Source organism: Anas platyrhynchos, chromosome 23 (assembly GCF_047663525.1).
Source record: "Anas platyrhynchos isolate ZD024472 breed Pekin duck chromosome 23, IASCAAS_PekinDuck_T2T, whole genome shotgun sequence".
Classification (NCBI taxonomy): Eukaryota; Metazoa; Chordata; class Aves; order Anseriformes; family Anatidae; genus Anas; species Anas platyrhynchos.
The window spans coordinates 4,903,470-4,926,015 of NC_092609.1; the positions used below are offsets into that span (position 1 = coordinate 4,903,470).

The 22,546-nt window shown below is 47.4% G+C and overlaps 1 protein-coding gene across 2 annotated transcripts; it reads left to right on the top strand.

Moving 5' to 3' along the window:
- The first annotated feature begins 146 nt into the window (after positions 1–146).
- On the top strand, positions 147–21,769 carry ARHGAP25 (Rho GTPase activating protein 25). 2 transcript variants are annotated; one of them, XM_038166791.2, is made up of 11 exons: positions 147–545; positions 5,628–5,821; positions 7,774–7,861; positions 8,252–8,371; positions 12,465–12,672; positions 14,881–15,013; positions 15,972–16,045; positions 16,706–16,827; positions 17,593–17,792; positions 18,845–19,437; positions 20,012–21,769. In XM_038166791.2, exons 1-11 carry the CDS (start codon positions 485–487, stop codon positions 20,220–20,222), a joined length of 2,004 nt encoding a protein of 667 aa, XP_038022719.1. In that variant the 5' UTR covers positions 147–484; the 3' UTR covers positions 20,223–21,769. The 2 variants fall into 2 exon arrangements, with proteins under 2 accessions (XP_038022719.1, XP_038022718.1); XM_038166790.2 differs by having other exon boundaries at positions 348–545; positions 17,593–17,798; positions 20,012–20,362.
- The last annotated feature ends 777 nt before the right edge of the window (positions 21,770–22,546 follow it).

The following is a 22,546-nucleotide window of genomic DNA, read 5'->3' on the forward strand; positions in this document are numbered from 1 at the left end:
GGCAGCTTCACTTTGCAAAACATTTCCTGAAACCCCACGCTGGGCCATGCCCTTCGGCAAGTGCTTTTCTAGTGCGCCCACAGTGCCGAGGACACGCACTTCCTCAAATGCAATGAGCAGTGTGCCGAGAGCGGCCCCAGCCTTTTGGTGCAGGCTGGGGCCACATTGCTGCATCCCCACGCAAAGCGGGGGAGCAAAAAGTGGAGCAAAAAAGGCGCTGTTGCCTCCGCGGTGTTGGGGAAGCAAGACAAGAGCTTTACAGGAGAGCAGAGCAGGAAAGGACTTTTATGGGGTTGCTCGCAGCCGCTCACAGATGAGGGAGGAGGAAGTACGTTGGCAAATCAACCCTCGCCGAGCTTTTGCTCTTCGTGGGGGGAATCGCACCCTGGGCGCAAGATCCCTGTGGGGCTACCCAAGCTCCACTTCAGCCCATCTCCTAAGTGTGCCCCTTCGAAAAACAAAAATAAGCTCTTTCTGATCCAAAATGTCCCTCAAGCTGCCGCGGAACTGGGATTTCAACCTGAAAATGGATGCTGCGAAAATAGGTACTGTGACTGCTTCTTTATGTCCTTCTGTTCCTGCTTCAGCCTTTCAGAGCTGGTTTCCGCAGGGTGCCCATGGCTGAGCCCAGCAGTGATTTCAGCTGCGGCCCACACCCCAAAACCTTTTGGGCCTTGGTGGGGGGACCTGGCCCAGGCTACTGCTTTCGAGACAGCAGATGGTTTGCAAATAATTTGTAAGAAATTATTTGCAAAGCTGCCACCGGGATGCTGCATGAGCGTGGCTGGGGCTCTGGGGACTGGAGCAGTGGGGTGGCCCAGTGGGGTTGGGGACGGAGCGACAGTGTTGCAAATCCAAACTCCAGGTTTTGAGGGGATTTAAACCACAGGGTCTCATTTTGCTGAGCAAAGCCTGGAGGAGGTGGAGCGCAGACAGAGAGGTGTAGGCTGGAGGAAGCAATCTTGCTCTTGCTCAGGTTTCTTCGCCCACCCCAACGTCACTGGTTTCCTCTCACCAGCAGTGAAGAGCCTTCTGACGCCCGCGCTAGGCTCTGTGCCATGGTGTGGCTTTGCTGCCTGGTATCCTGACCCTGCCCATGTTTTACATGGTTCCTGTCCACTGTGGGATCCATCTCCAGCATGACAACTACTTAGATGCATCCTTGGGAAGGAGTGAGGGGTCCCTACAACAGACTCTGTGGCCAAAATATCACCCGCTTTGTGTCAAGCAGCCAGGGAGGGATTTGGGGGGCAAGGATACAGCATCCAAGGTAGGGGTGCGTGAGCCCAGCCCTCTGCATGCACCAAAGCAAAAGTCCCTGGTGGTGCTGGCACCGGTGCCAAAACAGAGTCAAGGCAAGTGTTGGTGGGGGGATTTCTCCTGACCACAGAGGGATTTAACTGAGCAGGTCTCTGCAGTGCTGAGCTCTTCCTCCCTGCACCTCACATTGGCTTCTGGTGTTGTCCTTGCAAAGGCGGTTGGGACTTTTATCCAGAGCCACTTTATCTGGGGCTGCCCAGCCATTGCTTCACAGAAAGCTCCAGATGAAGCAGTGCTGGGTCCCAGTGGCTGCTGCTGTGGCCAAGCTCGGTGATGTGCAGGATGGGGCCCCATGAGGTGTGGCTGGACAAAATGGTGCCATTATGTGCACTTGTTGGCTTGCAGAACCCCCTCCCCCCTTCCCTCCTCCCAGACATCACAGATGCATCCTGGATTTCTGCATTGCCCATTCTTAGGACAATTGGCTTTTTTTTTTTTTTTTCCTGAGGATCATTGTGTAAATTCAATTGGTATCTCAAAAAATAAAGGGTCAGGGGATGCTGAGATAGGGCAGAGATGTCACACAGGCTTGAACCCATGTTGTTATCAGGAATTGCTTTTCACTAGAAAATTCACTCGCAATGATATCTTTTTTGTAGCGTGCAGCATGCCCCTAGGCTGTGATGTGTGTGTGTGTGCAGGGACCTGAGCTGCAGGTGCCGCTCTTTGCAGCGACTCTTATCATGCTTCAGAGTGTCTAGCCCATGGGACCAGCCACTGCCGTCTGCAGGGACGTGACTCACTTGTGGAAAATAATCTCATATTAGTCACCATCGCTTTTGCTGGATCATCCCAGTTTCTGGTACTTCCCTCTACATGTCCCTAGCCGTGGCCACGGCACAAGAGGTTTTTGAGAACCCAGAGACAGCTTGCTGGCTCCTGCATGCTTCCTCATGTAGAGACAAACACAAAGCTATTTATTTCCATGAAACAGAAAACTACATTTGCAGCTGTCATTGCAAAACCTATCGGAGAACATTCGCTGTTTTTTATTGCACATACCCAACATCCTTCAAGAGGGATGGCAGGGAGGTTGTGTGCATGAGAAAAGGATTTGGAGCAGGGACTGGTGGCTGTGTGGGCACTGCAGTAGCACCCGATGCAATTTGTCACACTTCAGCAGGGCTCCTCCTTTCTGGGAGCAGCCAGCAGGATGCAGGCACCCCACTGTGGCCAGTCCCCAGAGCTGGAGGAGGAGCAAGGATGTTTTGGAGGAAATATTCAACGACAGAGGCGGTTACCGCAGGAAATGCTTCAGGGGGCACCGTGTTTGCTTTTAGGGGCTCTTTGCTGCCCTGCAAACACAGCAGGGATGCGCAGGTGAAGGGCTGCATCCAAGAGAGATTGCAAGACAACCTGGGGGAAGCCAGGAAAAAAGCCTCACCTCAGTCCTGCATGAAATTTTCAGTACATGAGCTGGGTATTGCACTGGCCACAGAAGGTAGAAACTTGGAAAAATGGTCAAGGAGGTAGCCGCAGCCTTGGTAGCTCTGGTTTTGTGAACACAGAAAACTTTCCACCAGGCAAAAAATAGCATCACTGTCTGCAAAGGCAAGATCCTCGCAGCAGCTCCCACTGCATGCCTCTGTGGGAGCCCTGAAGTGGGGATGGCTGCTAGGGAGGGAACGCACGACAGGTATGAAAGATCCTGCAAACTGCTGATTTGGCCTTAAGTTAGCCCAAAGTAGAGGGAGAGCTGTCTCATGCAGAGGGAAAGAACATTGGTGTGTATCGTGCACAAGTGTGTGTGTGATCACAGCTAAGCCATATGTGGTTACACCTTGAATATAGCATTTTGGGAGTGCTGATGCTAAAGTAAAGGGGGCCGAAATGTACCACACTATTCTTCGTGCAGCAGGGAAAACATGGGAATGGCTACAAACAGGGAGAACAAACTGTATTTCCAGGAAGGACTGGGCAATTTAAGCTCAGGACTGAAAGCAGGAGGAATGTCTGCGTAGCAGTGCTGGCTAGGTCACTCCCTTTACATGATGCAGAGCCCTGATGCAGTGGCGATGGGCCGAGGGGGAGGACAATATCACTGATAAAAGGTAATAAAATGTTGCATTTTTTTGTAAAAGACACAATTTCTCCTTGCAAGCACTGGGCCACTGGAATATCGAAGCTGCTGGGCTGATCTCTTAGTGAAAGATGAACACGGAGCTGATGGATGGAGACATCCTGATTGGGATAATGGCACCAATCCTGACACTATTGCATCCTGGATTCCCACCCCCTCGGGTGCAAGCACTGACCCCACCAGCTGCTTTGCAACATCTTTGGGGTTAAGCCTCAGTGGTGCTTGGTATAGAGACTTCATTCTGCTGACGTTGGTGCTTATTAAACATAGCATCAGCATTTGTTTCACTGAAGGGAAACTGAGGTGCTGTGATCAGACAGGAAACGGAAAGCAAAATTCTGTGAGGTGCTCTGAGTGCCATCAGCTCATGAGAGCACTGCCTTCTGCAGATTGGGGTTGATGTGGAGCTGTCTCGCTCAGGATTCTTGCCAGAGTGATGGGCTGTGGTTTTTGCAGAGCAAAGAGCAAAGCACTCGTGAGAGGCAGGCACCTGTCAGCCTGCGCTCCAGCCCTGTGGACCATTCCCCTGTGGAACTAGCATCCGCTACACAACATGAAAGAATAGGATTTAGGAGGAGGAGTGATGCTGCTTGTAAGCAGTTTGGCAAGAATTGTGTTCGTATTTATGAGATTTGGGTAATGCAGATGTTTTGGCAAAGAGCAAAGAAGCTGCCTGCAGCTGGAGGAGCAGTGTGGAGGAGCTGTTTGGTTGCTGCAGCAGGGCAGTTCCCAGGAGCAGGATTTTTCAGGGCAACAGGCTGCCAAATCCCTTTCAGAGGTCCTTGCTCACAACCACATCCTCTGCAGGGGGTATCTCATGTCAGCATAAAATGAGAGATAAGCAGCATCCTTACCATGCTTTGAAGGATGATTTTTGGATTCACCATCATTTTTTAGAAAAGGATTTGCAATGCTGTGGTGGTTTCAGTGGGCAAGTGAGCTCAGAGTGTCCTGCCCATGCTGGGCTCCAAAGGACAAAGGAAAAATGCAGTGGGGCTTCTTACTCTGGGCGATTTGGAAGAGGAATCTAGGAATGGTCCCAAACTGCAGCACCTCTGAAGCAACTGCTAACTGTGCAGTGATAAACACAAAATATTTTGCAGGTCCATGCTGCCCGTGGGTATCTGTGTAGATGCAAGATGCAGCACTGGTCCCAAGTATCACAAGGCCATAATTTTTAATTTTTCACTTTCTCGAGCTTATCCTTTGAACAAGGTCAACAAATTCCCAACACTCACAGCTAATGTAGCTTTTGCAGCTCTCTGCTCCACCAGCTGACTCAGGGGGAAAAGTGGACACTGGGGGTCAGAGCTATGGGGCAGCTGTGGCTTGCCCCTGCAGTGCTGCACAACACCACCTTTGCAGCCCAGTCTCCTCTGTCCAAATCCTGCACTGCAGGACTTGGCCGCATGTCATTTTTTCTAGCAAGGCGGATATCTGGAAATCACCATGTGCAGAGACTAGCAAAGTTGAATTCCCCTGCAGTCACAAATTAGTTTTACCCCACACCCATAAATGCTCACCCTACCCAGCTGCATTGGCATTGGTGTCCTGCAGGCAAAAAAACAAAACATCCCTTCTGGAAATGATTCCTCCCAAGGCATTTACTATCACAGAAGCATTTGGAGATGCCACAAGGCCACATGCTGGTCCTTGGTGCAGATTAGTGTTACCAATGGGAAGCATCTATGCAATGGGAGACCAGAGACACCTCCCTGCCCTGCTGGTAAATCCATACCAACAATTCTCTCCTCCTTGACACTTTCCAAAATCCTTGCAGGAGGACAGCCCCTTTGGCAACATTAGGCAATGCTCTTCCAATGCAAAACTCTATTTTCCAAACAGTTTTTGTAATGTTTTTTAAACATGGCTGGGTCATTTTGCTGCTGCAGGCTGTTTGGGGTGGGGATAAAAAAACAAACCAACAAAACAAAACAAAACAAAAACAAAACCAGCACACACTCCCATTAAAAACAAACAAACAAACAAAAAACACCTAATGATTTTCTTCTCGCTTGCAAGGCAATTACTCCCACGCAGGAAAAAGGAAGCATACACTGACAGATACTGCAGCCACTTCCTTTAAAACTCGATAGCCAGTTTGCTTGGTGCAGGCAGAGGGGCAGAGAGCCGCTCTCGTCATCGCAGCTCCGTCGGCCCTGTGGACGGGTCTGGGGTGGCTGGGCCCCCTGCATCCTCACCAGCCCGTCCCTCTCTCCCCTGGCAGCCCGCTCCAAGAGCGTGATGAGCGGTGAGGCAGCAGGCGCCCGGCCAGGCTCCCCCAACCCGCTGGAGCGGCCCCTGAAGATCGGCTGGCTGAAAAAGCAGCGCTCCATTGTCAAGAACTGGCAGCAGCGGTACTTCGTGCTCAAGGGCCAGCAGCTCTACTACTACAAGGACGAGGATGATGTCAAGCCGCAGGTAGGATGAAGGCCGCCAGCTTCGCAGGTCCTCGGCCTGCTGCTTTCCACTGCCTTGCTGGGGGGAAATGGTTAGGGATAGGTCTGGAGTAGGGTTTTTAAGAGGTTTTATGCCTTGGGGTGGTAACAGAGATGAGATGTCCCAACAAGGTTCTTTGTCCATGCACTTAAATCCACACAATGCTTGCAGACCCTGCTGGGGCTGGGCCTGCACAAACCACTGCTCAGGGAAGGAAGGTGTGGGAGCACTCTGGGTGGGAGGACATCAGCTTCTTGTCCCAATTATATGGATCACTTCTCAGGTTTTCAACCATTTTCTCCACGCTGTGACTTTATTTATTTATTTATTTGAATTTCCACCACCTTTTCCTTGTTTTGAGAGTTTTCAGGGAAGGACCCTCCCCTTTGCCGGAAAGCCATTCTCTGCAGAAGTTGTTACTGATAGCAAAAACAATCCCAAGCTGACAAAAGCTCGCAGGGGGCAGGCAGTCATCAGATCCTGGGTGTGAAAGCACGGGGCTGAGGCAGTGGGGCACATACCCTATTTCTGTCTCTGTCCTCTTTTGGGGGTGATGGGGAGGAACTGTTTCCCTGGCTGTAAATGGGGTTGTAGAAACAGAAAGCTCTGCAGTGAAGCTTATTGCTATTCATGGCACTTTTGGCAGCCCTTGCCACCGTCCTGGCTCATTGCACGCCCTGCTGGCTCCACCAACAATTTAGCTCAATGCAGCTGCAGTTCAGGCTGTTGGAGTGCTGACACCCAGATCCCCACTGCCCATGGAGCTCAGTGGCTTTCAGGAGGCAGAAATTACTGAGAAACCCCATTTCTGTGGCGTGGCCCTGCTTCCGGCCAGGAGGCCTCGATGCTGACTCACGCGCCCACTGTCCCCATGTCATCAGCTGCTCCCCACCCATCTCCGCCCCCGGGGACCGAGCCACCCAGCTCGGACAGGTCAATCTGGGGAAGGACAGACCACGAGAAATGGTTGTTTTCTGCCTTTTTATTTATTCCGCCTCCCCCCCCCCCCCCTCTTTTTTCTCCTTTTTTCTTCTTTTCCTGCACTTCACTCCTGTCCTGTAAACTTTTTGGTTTGGATTTTGGTTTTAAGTGACACTATGTTAAATGAACAGTTTTCCTGCTCCAGTGCAGTGGGAAGACAATGCTCTGGTTTATTGCCATGTTCCTTCTCCTTTGCATTTTTCTCCTCTAATTACAACAGGGGGTAAAAAACACAAGAGGGGGAGGAAAAAAGAAAGAGGGACAGAAACAGTTTTCTCATTCTGAGGATCACTTCATCAGAAAAAAATGGCATTTAAGAATTAGTGTTTGAAGTCCTTTTTAGCACCTCTCAGAGAGCTGGGAATGTTCAGCCTGAAGAAGAGAAGGCTCCAAGAAGACCCCGTTGTGGCCTATCCATATTTAAACGGGTCTTTTAAAAAGGATGGAGAACAACTTTTTGCTTGGGCAGATAATAATATGACAAGGGGGAATGGCCTTAAACTAAATGAAGGGAAATTTAGATTAGACGTTTGGAGGAAATTCTTCACTCAGATGGTGGTGAGGCACTAGCACAGGTTGCCCAGAGAGGTTGTGGATGCCCCATCCTTGGAGGTGTTCAAGACCAGGCTGGATGAGGCCCTGAGCAACCTGATCTAGTGGGTGGTGTCCCTGCCCAAGGCAGGGGCTTGGAACTACATGATCTCTGAGGTCCCTTCCAACCCAAGCTGTTCTATAATTCTATGATTCTATGGTATTTAGGTGATCAATCTATCTATCTATCTATCTATCGATCTATCTGTCTATATTTGCAAAGAGAAAAATTGCAATGAGAAACTGAGCTTCTGCAATCTGTTTCAAAGGAGGACTTTGATGCTCAGGGCTGACACAAAGCAGTGTCAGCCTCACAGAGATGGGCCATGGGTATTTTCAGCTCCTGCTCTGCTTGATCCTAGGGCTGCCTGTCTCTCCAGGGAAGCACCATAAAGGAGGTGGCTGGCAACTCAGAGGATGGAGGGAAGTTTATCTTCGAAATCATCCCAGGTGAGGATGCTTCACTCAACTTTGTTACCTGCTTTTGGGATGGACTGTTCACCCAAAATTGCTTGGGCAAGTCATTTTGCCTGCCTTTTTACTCCAACTTCTTTTCAATGCCTCCCCAGCATTGCATATGAAAGCTGATGTTGTCCTTTCAATTTTTACATGTCAGGATGTCCCATGCTGAGAAGCCTTTCCAGCCATAACATTAAGCATTTTCTATTCCCTTCTTGCAAAGCTTCAGCGAGGGTGAAACATAAGAGCACTGCTTCTTTTCACAGCCAAATAGACATTACTGGGGAAACTGGAAGCTAGAAACATTTAGCAAAGAAAACACCAAGTTGTCTTTTTTCTGTCCAATCCTCACTATATATTGCCTATAAATGCTTTTTGCAGGGATCTCTGGAGATCTGAACCGGGCAGGGCAGGACACCTGTGTGCTCATGGCTACTTCCCAGTCCGAGATGGAGGAGTGGGTTAAATCCATCCGACGGGTGCTGGGCTCAGCATCAGGAGGTAAAGGGGAATGGGAACAGCTCTCTGAGGGATGTTTTTTTAGTGTCTCATGCTCCGTGCTGCTTCTGTGCAAGAATTTCAAAGCTGGTCTCATAAATCCATGAAAATGGAAAGTGGAGCAGCAACTGTAACTTGTAATGCCTTGGAGGCCTTCCTCGAGGCTGGACCTCATGGCGTTGGGACTGCTGCAAACACAGGCAGAGTTAAGCAAATGGCAGTCAAGAGTGAATGAAGATTTCCAGTCTCCTTTCAACCTCTTTGGGGAACTTCCTCGTTGACCTATTGACTTCAGAAAGTTTCGTTCCTGAGGACAGCTCCTATTCAATGTGTCAGGGAAAGGCACTGAAAAAGAATCTCATCTTTCCTTTTCCTTCTCTGCTTTTCCCCCAGCTTTTCTCATTCTGCTTAGCCCTCCTTCCCCACTTTTCTCTGCAAACTCTGCCTCAGACGTGATTGACCACTCCATGTGCTGACAAGGCTTGTGCTAATGGGATCCTCGCTTCCAAACCCTTGCACACTTGTTTGTGCCACTACTGGGTTGTGGACATGGAGGGATAAAACATGAACTGATTGGAGAGGAGCACAGCTTCAATTTGCCACTGTGGGCGATCCCCGCAAAGGAAGCAGCTAAGCTTGCTCCAGCCACTTTCCCTATACAGATGAACTACTCCGACTTCCTATAAGGATGAATTATCCAGACTTTTCCTATGGATGATAAGCAACATCCACCAGACAAAGCAGGGCTGAGAGCCCCGTTAGCACTTTCACAAAAGAGATGGTTGTCCTGAGCCTCTCCTCCTCCTCTCTGTGCTTCACCTTTAAAATCATAGAATGGCTTGAGTTGGAAGGGAACTGAAAGATCATTTAGTTCCAACCCCCCTGCCTTGGACAGGGACACCACCCACTAGATCAGGTTGCTCAGGACCTCATCTAACCTGGTCTCAAACACCTCCAAGGATGGGGCATCCACAACCTCTCTGGGCAACCTGTGCTAGTGCCTCACCACCATCTGAGTGAAGAATTTCCTTCTAACCTCTAATCTGAATCTCCCCTCTTTTAGTTTAAATCCCTTCCCCTTTCTCCTAACATTATCTACCCGAGTAAAGAGTCTTCTCCATCCTTTTTTATAAGACCACTTTAAATACTGAAAGGCTGTGATGAGGTCACCCCAGAGATTTCTCTCCTCCAGATCGAACACCCCCAGCTCTCTCAGCCTTTCTTCATAGGAGAGGTGCTCCAGCCCCTTGATCATGTTTGTAGCCCTCCTCTGGACCTGCTCTAACAACTTGACATCCTTTGTGTTCTGGGGGCTTTAGACCTGGACACAGTACTCCAAGTGGGGCCTCACAAGGTCAGAGCAGAGGGGGACAATCACCTCCTTTGACCTGCTGGCCATTCCTCTTTTAACATGGCCCAGGATACATTTGGCCTTCTGGGCACACGCTGCCGACTCATGTTGAGCTTTTCATCCATCGGAACCCCCAAGTCGTTCTCTGCAGGGCTGCTCTCAGTGAATTCTTCTCCCCTCAATAAGTTCTTCTCCCAGTCTATGCTCATGTCCGGGATTTTCACTGCCCAGGTGCAGCACCCTATATTTAGACTTGTTGAACCTCCTTAGGTCCTTTTGGATGGCATCCCTTCCTTCTACAGTATCAACTGCACCACTCAGCTAGATGTCATCTGCAAATTTGCAGAGGGTGCACTTGATCCCACTGCCTATGTCTTTGGTAAAGATATTAAACAGTACTGGTCCCAGGACAGATGCCTGAGGTACACCACTTGTCACCGGCCTCCACTTGGACATAGAACCATTGACCACCACTCTCTGGGCGTGACCTTCAAGCCAGCTCCTTATTCACTGAATGGTCCACCTATTAAATCCACTTCTCTCCAGTTTGGAGACCAGAATGTCAAAGGCCTGTGTCAAAGGCCTTGCAGGAGTCCAGGTAGATGACATCGGTCAGTTTTTCTTTGTCAACTGATGCGGTCCTTTCATCACAGAAAGCCACCAGATAGGTCAGGCATGATTTGCCCTTGGTGAAGCCATGCTGACTGTCCTGGATCACCTCTATGTCTTGCATGTGGCTTGACATATCTTTCAGGAGGATCTTTTCCATGATCTTACCAGGCACAGAGGTGAGGCTCACTGGTCTGTAGTTCTCTGGGTCCTCTTTTCTACACTTTTTAAAAATGGGAGTGATGTTTCCCTTTTTCCAGTCACCTGGGACTTCACCTGACTGCCAGGACTTTTCAAATATGATGGAGAGAGGCTTAGCAACTACATCAGGCAATTCCTTCAGGACCCTGGGATGCAATGATTTACATCATTTTGATAACGGTTGTGTCCTGTGCTGCAGCTGTGTAAGACGAGCAACAAGAAGCTCTGACCTCCTGTAGCTCCCACTTGAATAGAAGTTTGGATGCTGTTTTCATTTGTAGTCCAAATGTTTTCTGCCTCTAAACTGAAGTGTGCTGTGCCCCAGGGAAGACAGCTTTACTCTTCTGAAATTAGGATGGTCTGAGCCAGAAATGTTCAGGATGTTGCTCCCCCTGGTTTTAATATTTCATACCAACTCCACATCTGATCCTTGCTTAAACTTTGGAGGCTGACGCTTCTTCTAGCCTGTTAAAGTGATCTTATATGATGGAAAATGTGAATTTACAGTAGTACAGAGAGAGCACTGAGGATAGCAGAGAAGTCAGGCTCTACAGAGCTGCACTTCATGTTGATACAGAGATGCACAGACACCAAAAGTTCACGCTGTAGGTTTTTGGCTTCAATGCAAGCCAATACAATGTGTGCTTTTAAAACAACGCCCTGCACAGAAGAGGTTTTGGCAGGAGCTCACCTGGAAGCCACCCTGCGTGAGCCAGCCAGTTGTGAGCTTGCTGCACACCAACATGTCAAGCAGCTGCAAAGTGTGAAGCAGCATCAAAAACAGCTCCAAAATCTTGGGTCCAGGAGCAGTTCTGCAGGGCTGGCCACCACCCTGCAATGACAGCCACCTTCTGGGTGGGCATCATGTGGGTACAGGGAGGTTTCCTGAAACCAGCCACTCTGCCAGCTTGAAGTTAAATGAGCAATTCAGAATCAGCTACCACAACAGAGGGCAAAACAAACAAACAAACAAACAAATTTAAAAAGCCATATGCTTTTATTGTACACAATTGACAAATGTATATACATTATTTAAAATCTTAAGCAAGTCTCATATAAATGAAAAATCCCCACTACTAGGCAGGTGCAGACAAGCTTTGTGGTTCCAGATGAGGGTGTTTACTTGAATTTTCCTGGTCTGGAAGATCCACCAGGATTATTTCAGCCTTCAGAGCATGAGGTGAACACACCACAGGCACTGCCATGGCAAAAATATGGTAGAGGACCATAGGACCCTTTGTCATTACCTCAGAGCCAGTTTGAGTTGGGATTCCTGTGCTGTTACCATGCCCCAGGCTCCAAGGAGGAAGAGCTGGGATGCAGGATGCTGCCTTCCCACCTTTGAGCTCTTTTGCTGCGAGTTTGGGAGGAAAAAGCCCTTGCTCCGAAGAAAAGGTACCACCCACTGAAAACACTGCTTTTCTTTGCACTGGGGAGTTCTGAGAGGGTGAGGAGAGAGGGGAGGGGGAAGGAAAGTAGTGAAATCAGTAGGACTTCTAGCCCCACATCTCTGCCAGACTCCTCTTCTTAACTCCTAGTGGTTTCCTGGGCTTTGTACATTGTTCAGGTTTGCACAATGTGCTCGCTTTCCCTCCATCACCAGCCTTTTTGCTGTTCCTGCCTCTCTGTCAGCACCCTGCTTTGAGGAAGGCAAGTGGCATGGTGTAAAATAAGAAAGAAAAATAAAAAAAGCAATGGTCATGGCTTGCTTTTAATCATTTTGAGAATGTAATTATTTGGAGGAGGTTTCATTTTGCTATTATTTCTTTGAAAGAATTTCTGTTCCCTTCTGTCAGCTTGTACTACTTCTGCAGCTCTTCACTGTTAGAAAGAAAGGTAGGTGCTGCTGTCACCTCTGCACCTGATGCATGGCAGTGAGTAACTCACCTTTAGCAAAGCTGTTGACCTCCTTTAACTCCAACGTCCTTTTCCTAGCGGTGTTTGGCCAACGCTTGGCAGAGACCATGGCCTATGAGCAGAAATTTGGGCAGCACCAGGTGCCCATCCTGGTGCAGAAGTGTGCTGAGTTCATCCGGGAGCACGGCGTGAATGAGGAGGGCATCTTCCGCCTCCCTGGCCAGGACAACCTCGTGAAACAGCTCAGGGACGCCTTTGACGCCGGGGAAAGGCCATCATTTGACAGGTAATGCTGGATTCTTCCTCTCTTACTCAGCTAGGTCTAATGCACCCTAATATCTGGGAAACAGCAGCCTAACCCCTTTGCAAGAGCCCAACAATGCCCTGGTGGAAATCTGGACCCTCCAGAGGGGCTCAGCACAGACAGAGGGTTCAGCAGACACCTCAAAAAGCAGGACTGTGATAAGAGATTTACAGAAATCTTTGAGGAGGAGTTTAGGGACACTCAGTCCCCCCACAGTAACATTCCCAGGACCAGCCAGGAAAGGAGACAAAGGGAAGAGCCTACATAGCCCAGGACAGAGGTTTGAAAGGAGAGCAAGTGAACAATTGTTCAGGGAATACCCTATAGCTCACAGAAGTCATTTCTTTCCCTGCCAACCAACTGGCACATTTTTCTCCCATTGCTTTTCCCTGTGACACCATGCAGAGGTGAGAGGGAGATTTGGCTGTTGTGAAGGCTGATCCCTCCTGACTCCTTTCCTCTACATGGCTCAGAAGAAAGAACAAACCCCCTAAAGCCAAGAGAGCTGCCCATCACTGCCTGTAGGTCTCAGGGAGGCTCTGAGGAGAGGTGTTTGTTGCTATCATACTCTATGCAAAGAAGAAGGGGAAAAAGAAGAAGAAAAAAAAGCCACCCACAAACAGCCAGCCCTGGTGCACCTCTTCATAAAGCTGTCCCTTGATTGCTCACTGACCTGCTGCCCCTGCACTGCGTCATTGTCTCTAAGGATGTTTCCCTCCTCCAAGCCAGACCCTACCATGTGCTTTTGTCCATGGTTGTAGGAGGTATTGCCCTGTGTTCCCCACTCACCCATGTGGTTGCTGCAGGGCTTTGATCCCCACTTTATGCTGGTGACAGCAGGGAGCCCATCTCTGGGTCAGCTGGCAAAGACCAGGGCACCCAACAACAGGCACCCCCCTCCTTTTTTGTGAGGAGTTTGCCTAAGCAGAGGACAGGGGCCATATCTCTGTGCACCTGTCCCCAGTCACAAAACTTTTTCTGTTTTTACCCTGGTTTATGCAGCTCTGTTAGGAAAAAAACACAGCACTTTTACCCATATAATCTGTGTGCCGTGCAAGGCAGAGCCATGTCTGCTTTGCAAGTGTAACCAACCCAGCCCTTGTTTTTGCAGCTGAATATTTCTTGTTTTCTGTGTGCCTGAGTCCTGTAGCAACCTGTACGGGGGTCATAGGAAGGTGAAGCTTTTGTTTTTTTTTGCAGAACCGTGTTTTGCAGCAGGGCATGGCAAGGGAGGTTGGCACTTCTCCCAGCACCATGCCATGTTAACCCTGTGCTGCAGGGCTTGGGATGAACATCACTTTGGTATGACAGTGTGATCACAACCCCTGTGCACTTCAAACAAAATGTTTCTGTAGTAGTGAGGTGGGAGTTAGGAAGGCCAACAAAAGGGTTTCCATCAATGTGACTGCTGCAAGATGCTGGCTTTGCAGTCAGTTTGGGTTTGCACAGGCACATTTACATGCACAAGCATGGCTCAACTGTGTGGGGAGAGAGAAAACTCCTGGTGCAGCTCAGACATCAAGGATGCCTAATGCTATATATACGTAGGCCCTACAAAAATACAGCTCTGAAAAAATTATGCCATGAGTATGTGGGTTTGTTAAAAAATCATAGGATTTAAAAAACCCAAAGCAATCCTAAAAATAAATGACCTGGGGGATTTTTGCTAGAAGTTTGTAACAGTTTAGCAACTTCAAGGTAGGTCAAATTAGAGGCTTACAATCTTGACAGTGTCCTTTTGACATAATGTAAACTACATGGTATGCAAAGCTGCAAACATCTGGCCCAGCAGAACATCTTCAGTAATTGCTGTCAATCTTACAAACCCCAGGCAAGCTTCGCCAGCTCCGTGCAGAGCGGGGAGTGCCTGCCAAGCATGTGAACACCAGACGGTGTTTGCATGCAAACCCTTGTGAGTCAAACACAGGCTGGGAAGGCTCAGCCTGGGTATGAGCACTGGGGACCTGCAGCAGAGAAAATCTCCACCAAGCATTTATTTTCCTGCCAGCTGGGGACATTCCCCAGCTTGGGGTGCCCTGTGAGTCTCCCCCAGCTTGCTTTGGCTTCCCTATTTACAGTTCTCTGCCTCCTGCATCTATATACAGAGCTTAAATACAGTCCCCTGCTCCTGGGGCAGTGTAGGTTTTTTTCACTGTCTGGGTCTGATTTTGATGTGTGTGGCTCTCACAGGGACACAGATGTGCACACCGTGGCCTCCCTGCTCAAGCTCTACCTGCGGGAGCTCCCCGAGCCGGTTGTGCCCTGGATACAGTATGAGGATTTCCTGCTGTGTGGCCAGGCACTGGATATGGATGAGAGAAAGGTACAGAGCTGCATTTGTTTCTCTCCTACTGGCCTTAAAATGAGCTGCAATTGTGAGCTGGAGTTGCAGAGTGCATATTTAGCTGTCCATTATTAGCTGTGTAATTACTGAGCTTGGAAACCTGAAAAAAAATATTGAAAAAGAGAAAATCTCCCCATGCCAGTGGAATTTCCCAACTTGGAAACATAGGTTTATCAATTTTAAAACTCAAATTTCAAAAGCAAATCTGAGAGCTACTCCACAGCACTTTTCATTTGGCCCTTGCAGCAAACAGCAAGCGTGAAAGCCAACAGAGAAAGGAAATGGTACCTCCTGCAGCTGCTGTTGGCCTGAGCTGAGAGTGGAGGTGGCAGAGGGCTACAGGCAAGAGCAAAGACAGAAGTGGGGGTCTGGGAGAGGACTGCAGGGGTGAGAAGCAGATGGGAACTGTCTCTTCCTAACATTGTGTTTTGGTGGAAAAGAAGCCACACCTGCTGTGAGAAGGTGCTCAGGAATCCTGTGCACAGGAAAATAAGATGGATACCATCCCCAGTCAATTGAGGTCTGTGAACTGCCATGTTCAGCCCCGTATTTCAAGGGTAAATGTCTCTTGTAGCTTGTTTCAGTTTAGGATGTTTGGGGTTAAACATATCCTAAATGTTCCTATACAAGAAATGGGAGGCCATTAGGCGTTTTCCCAGGTGCTCAGCACTCACTGCTGGGCTGGAGGGGACCTGTGCCAGGTCCCCTTCACTGCCAGGCAGCAGCAGTGGGATGCCTCTTCCTGCTGAGCAGTGTACAAATGCATCACCGTGTCTGTGCTGGGTCACCCAAAGTAATGTCATTGCCACAATTTCACTTCCAAGGCAAGCAATTGCCAGGTGAGACCGTACAGGGATGGATGGAGCAACAAAGAGCCTCGCTTAAATCCTTGTACACCTGTGAATCTTTACAGAACTATTCCTTAACTTGCATTTAGGGTCATCAGGAACTTCTGGAGCAACTGTCCCTCCTTCCCAGAGACAACTACAATCTCCTCAGCTATATCTGCAGGTCAGTCCTTTGCATAAGGTATAAAGAGCTCAGATTTGGTGTTGGTGAGGAGAAATATCATCCCAAATTGAGGCTGAGACCTCAAGTGAGACCTCTCTCTTCCAAACTGTGCTTTGGTTCCCCTCCTGACTTTTGTTAAGGGAGAGTTTCAGCCATGGGGATAAAAACCTCAATGATGTCTGAGCAAAAATGCATAGCCTGTAAACCTCAGACATACTTATGTACCCTGAGAATAAAAATCAGGTGTAGTTGTTTTTAGACAAAGATAATGAAATATCATTTCATAATGATATAGTCATTATCATCATAATATATCATCAATGATATATTTCATTGCATAATGAAATAGTCAGGTTTCACCCAGCCTGGCCCCGGGTGAGGTGTGATTTCTCTCTTATTATTAAATATTAGACTTTCCCCCCCCCCTACTGTTTGCGTTTTTTTGGGGTGTGCATATCATCACATGGTGGTTTTCCTACTGGCACCAATTAGACCCAGCTCCAGCATGCAGCTGTAGATCACCTATGTGCTTCTGTCCTGTCCTTGGGATTTAGAGGAAGAAGACAGATTAATTCAGGATTTTATCCCAGTGGATGTCTAAGACTTTTTTGCAGAGTCTTTCTTTTCTGACTGGAAATGTTTGCCCTTGAATTCTGGCAGATTTCTACATGAAATACAGTTAAACTCTAGTGTCAACAAGATGAGTGTGGATAACCTGGCAACAGTGATTGGAGTGAACCTCATCAGACCCAAGATAGAGGATCCTGCAACTATTATGAGAGGTAACAGGGACTCCTGGAATAATTGGCACAGAAGCACCTGATATGTTGAAGCACTCAGTTGCATCCACAGACTTAAAATTAAAAAAAAATCTAAGGTAGATCCTTGGTTATAAGCCAGACATGTGCCTGAATACAGTAAGTACTACAAGGTAGTGTAAAGCTAAGGACTAGTTAGGCTATAAATGTGTTTGTGGAGTCAAAAACCCTTTTGCACTTTTCGTTGCACTATTTTCCCCATAGATTTCAAACAATTCAGGAATTTGCTGAAGTCTCCTTTCTTTTGCTTAGAGCAGAGAGGTGTGAAATTCTTCTTAGAGAAACAAAGGAAGCTCAAATAAATTACTGCTTGGTTTAGCCAAACTCTCATCCTGTGGGCAGGGACTGATGTAGCCAAACTAAGAGAATTATTCTGAGGCCAAAGACTGCTCTGATTTACAGGCACGATGGTAATGATACTGTACATCACATGCAAATTGTCCAGACATTCAAATATGTGTTGGTGTAACTGATGCTCTTAGTTTGCTTCTTGAGCCAAAGCAACACAATTTGTATTTTGTTGCAGCTGAGCAGACTCTCAGATGTTTTGGTGTGACATAAAATTCCCTCCTTTTATTTGGTTTCATAATCATGCTCCTTGTGTTCACCTGCATTTCGATGTGCATGTTCATTCTGGACACTGGAAAGACTGACCACGAAACACAGCTGTGGGTGGCAAAAAGCCTGTAACACTGGGTTTTCTGCTAATGTGTCCCTGACTTCTTCCAGGCACACTGCAGATCCAGAAAGTGATGACTGTGATGATCAGTGACCATGCAGACCTCTTTCCCCCATCCAAGGATGTGCTGCCCTCCCCACCAACCCAACAAAATGACAAGAAAGCTCCCATCCCGCGCAGCTCTGTGGGCTGGGATGCTGCAGAGGACATCATTGTGCCCAGGACGGACAGCTTGATCCAAAGGCAAACGGTAAAGGTAGAATTTTGGAGAATAAAACATGAATGCAATAAGTGGCTGACTGATGATTATGGGATCTAATGGGTCAGCAACCCACTAAGAATGCTTGCTATAAATAGGGTAAAGAACTGTAACTGTCATCCCTGGTAATACAAGTTCTTTCCTGGAAAACAAGTTCATTCCTGTGGAAAACTTACTGTTCTGGAAAGAATGATTTTTTTAGCTAAATAGATGAATAGAGGAAGAATAGATGAAACCTTTTCTGTTCATGCTGATAAAGTGAAAACTTTGATGGTTAAAGGCTTTTATCAGAAAGAAATAATCTCTGCAGAAAGCTCTTCATAATGGAAAACATGGTGCAACTCAGAATAATAGTATCAATGAATTGTGGAATCACAGAATCACAGACCGGTTTTGTTTGGAATGTACCTTAAAGCTGATCTAGTTCCAAACCCCCTGGTGTGGGCAGGGACACTAGACCAGGTTGCCTGAAGCCTGGCCTTGTGCACCTCCAGGGATGGGGTATCCACAGCTTCTCTGGGTAACCTGTTCTGGTGCCTCACTGGCCTCTCAGTGACGAATTTCTTCCTTATGTAATCTAAACATTTCTTCATTTTTTAGTTTAAACCATTACCCCTTCTTCCATCACTACACTTCCTTGGCAAAGAGTTCTTCCTCATCTTTCCTATAAGCCCTCTTTATGTACCGGAAGGCTGCTATAAGGTCTCCCCAGAGCCTTCTCTTCTCTGGGATGAACAACCCCAAATCCCTCAGGCTCTCTTCATACGAGAAGTACTCTGGCCCTCCGGTCATCCTTGTGGCCCTCCTCTGTATCCGTTCCAACAGGTCCATGTCTCTTTTGTACTGGATGAAATACAGGAAGAGAGCAGAGTAGAGGAGGAGAATCACTTCCCTCAACCTGCCGATAAAAGTAAATATTTATGGAAAACTTGTGGCCATTCTTGTTGGCATGTTAAAACATCAGTTGTGAATATTGTGGTCTCAGCAGTCACTGCCCACAAAACAGGATGAGGCTGTCCTAATGCCACTGCTCTATTTTTCAGAGAGACAACCTGAATGCCAGCAGTGCTCCCAGACTGGCTGTCAGCTCAAGTGCACCCAGCGAAGATAATGGCATGCAACCCTCCAAAGATACACTAGGAATATGGAAAGCACAATCAAGGAAAAGAACTCAAACTTTACCTAACAGGAAATCTTTCCTGACAGCTGCTTCTCCGGGGGAGAAAGGCAACAATGACAAAAATGACATATTTGCGAGTGACTTTTGGAAAGGCTCCCCAGGGAGCAGCATGCGCTCTGTAACCTCTGAAGGACATAAGAGAACATTATCCCATGATCTTTTCAAGCTGCTTGATCTTCACCGGGCTTCAACTTACGACAATGTGCCTACCTCTCCAGCAGAAAGTGGAGAAGGCAGCAGCTCCAGCCCCATCCCTGAGAGCAGCAGCTCTGATAAGGAATTCCAACCCTGCCCTAGTCCCAGCCACCAGTCAAAGGAGCCGTCCAGTCCTGCCAGCAGCCCTGCTGAGGTCTCCCAGCTTGATCCAGAAAGCAAGGAGTTTCTGCAAAACACGATCCTGAAGCTGGAGAAAGAAATGGAGGCACAAAAAAATGAATATGTGGAACAAATTAAAAGGTAATGTGCTGCAGTGTGCTGCCTTGGGGGGAGTATGAAGTCTTCAGCTGATATTATTACAGCAGCAGTGTTGCACAGGATTATTTACCCATACAGTATATAATAGCAATGACTAATGGTAAAATACGGTCTTATAGTATCTAAAATTCAATGCTCATGTGCTGTACTTTCATGACAGAGTTGTTAATGTTAGTATGTTATTGCAATGCTGATACTCTATAGTTCTTTTTACACCACTGTCTGTAATATTTCTGCAATATTTACATAATTATAATTATTGTTAGTAAAATATTGTGCCATTTTACTATCTAGAATTAGTAACAGTAGTATTACAGCATCAGATGGTTGAACACATCATTGTTACTATAGCCTCACATATTGTTAGCATATTATTATATCTCACATGTAATGATTTATTGCATTGTCTGATGTAGCCATTGCTGGTCAGGTGGTCAGATCACCTCTGTCTCGCTTTATTGCTTACTGGCATGGAGGTCAGACTCCCTGAAAGCCAAATGATGAATTCCCAGTGCTCTTCTGATCCAGTCCTTTCATACTCTGTTTCTCTTTTCAGCCTCGAGAAGGAAAACTATGAAGTCTGGGCCAAGGTGGTGAGGCTGAACCAGGACATTGAGAGGGAGAAGAAGAAGTCTGAGGAACTGGAGCTGAAGCTCATGAACCTGGAGCGTTCTCGGGAGGACTTGGAGAAGAAAAACAAGGTGCTTGAGGAGGAGATAAAAAACATTGCTAAATCCAGGAGCAAAAATGATGCCAAAAACAACTAGGTGAAGACACTCAGCTGGGCACAAACATAAAATGCAGCTGAATGAATCCAAAGAAATTGCCAAGCAGGATCAGAACCAGGGACTTGTATTGTCCAATGTCCTGCTACTGACCTTGGGCTGGTGTAGAGGATGGAGCCCAGAAGTTAGAGCATAGTTTAGGCTCTGAAACAGGAAATTTCAAAAATATCGTTTAGCTTTTTTCGTGTGTTTTTTCAACTCCTCTTTTGGCTGCTCAACTTACCTGCAGAACTGGCCAACACCTCTTGCTGCTCAATCAAAATATCTTGCATGCAGGTTAAGGATACATGATGGCTTTATAAAAAACACAAAAACAAACAAACAAAAACCATCAAGAGTCCTTCTTGCCAGCCAGCTGGGTCTTTGTTGGAGACACCAACAGTGCTTCTGAGTGGAACAAAACACCCATAAATCCTGGATTTGGGCAGATGGAAAAGCCCCAAGGTCTAGGGTGGCACAGCTTGTCTCAGTGTCCCTGGATGCTGCGCTGCAAATGCTGTCAGCAAAGAAAACGAAACATTTGCATTAATACATGCACTCGATTACTGCTCTTATAGAGCAAGAGATGCCTAGCCAGCCTATCGGGTCCACCGAGAAGTCTCATACTGCATCACTTGATGTGCTCTGCCATTGATATCAAGGCTCCGGGTGTAAAATCACAAAAATTGCAAAAACCTCATTAGCTAAATGGTTGTTCAGTTATTTTAAGTCACTGGTCCTTATGGTCATTTGTATATAGATCCAGCACAGCTGCTGTCGAGACTTTGGTGAGCAGTTTCACACATCTATACACAGAGTTCTTTGTGCAGCGGGAGTCCACCAGCAACTTTACTCGGTACAGAAAATGGATCTTCTGCCATTTCCCTGGCAGTTTTCACACAAAAATAGATCTCGATTTATTTCCTGCCTCTGTTTTCATTTTTCATTATTTCATCATTGTAGAATAGAATTCCAATGGCCACCTCAGTGGAAACCTGGGTTTGCAGCACAGTAGTGATACTGGATCTCTCTCCATCACTTGCTGCTGTCAGCATACGAACTAACTGAACCCAAGGGTCTCATGGTGCAGGTTTGGCAAACTGTAAACCTGTTGCTTTGGCTGCTTGTTTTTCCACTCTCTGCAAGGACTACAATGCTGCTGAAGCTTTGGTGTAGGAAAGAAAATAACAGGACTCTGAAACCCTTCACTTATTTATGTTCAGAAGGGTGACCCACAATACACAGCCTTAGCCCAGCCATCATGGGAACAGAAGGGGGATCTGCAAGAGTTTTGAACCGAGACTTCTAGGACCAAATACATGCTTCTGTGCTAAGCACAGTGGGAGTTAATGCAACAATATTGGATTACTGTTACTGAGGACTTGACATGAAATTTCTGCTCAAGACAGGATGCAGACCTGCTTGGCAGAGCCTGCATGAGAAAAAAGGACTGGAGAGTGAAATGGATGCAGAGGAAACTATGTGAAAAGAGGCAGATGGGAGTGGGAAAATGTTAATAGAGAATAAAAGTCAATATTGGGTATACTGCACTTGCTGCTGTCAGCCTTGCTGTGGGGGAGTTGTGTAGACCTAAAATCAAGCCCAGTTCCTTAGGCTCAAGCTTAGACTCAGTTGTCTGCTTTGAATCCACCCTTGCTCAGCCATGGATGAAAAGTACAGGTAAAGGAAAGTTTTGTGAAAGTTGAGCTGCATTTAGGAGTGTGAACTATAACCAGCTCATTTCACCAATAAACTCTGGGTGGTTTTCCTTTCCTTAGGATCCCCAGAGACTACACAGCTCCTAACTTCCCTGCCTTCAAACCATTTCACCAGGTAATTACTTTTTTTTTCTGGAATCCAATTTGGGATGACTGCAAAATCACAGTGCCTTTCTCCAAATGGAGGGGTTCCTGGTGCAAACTGACCCACAGTCAAGGTCATCTGCTCTTGCAATGATCAAATCTGATCAAAAAGTTTCAGATCTGAAACTTGACAATTGGAGATCTCAGCAAGGATCACAGTAGCCCTTTGAATTGGTCAAGTGGGGCAGGTGCCCAGAGCCTTTTGGAGGGATGGGCATCATGAAGAAGACCCCAGGGAGGACAATGCAACCTCCACAAGGCTTAGTCACCTTTAAAGCTGAGCTAGCCAAGCCTATCATATTGCCCATTGCTTGCATGCCCTGCATGCTATGGCATCCCAAGACAAAACATTTCTTGCATCTGCAAGAACTGCATTTCACGCAGTTTCTTTCCAGCATCTCTACTGCCATTGGCACTGCAAGTCACAGTCCCCCCCCATGCACCTATGGGACCCATGTCTTCCTG

What these genes read in the sequence shown, in the direction of transcription:
- ARHGAP25 (XM_038166790.2), top strand. Translation starts at nt 485, where the DNA reads ATGTCCCTCAAGCTGCCGCGGAACTGGGATTTCAACCTGAAAATGGAT. An exon ending in AATGGATGCTGCGAAAATAG is followed by an intron (nt 546 to 5,627) that starts GTACTGTGACTG and finishes CTCCCCTGGCAG; the next exon opens with CCCGCTCCAAGAGCGTGATG. An exon ending in TCCAAAGGCAAACGGTAAAG is followed by an intron (nt 17,799 to 18,844) that starts GTAGAATTTTGG and finishes TCTATTTTTCAG; the next exon opens with AGAGACAACCTGAATGCCAG.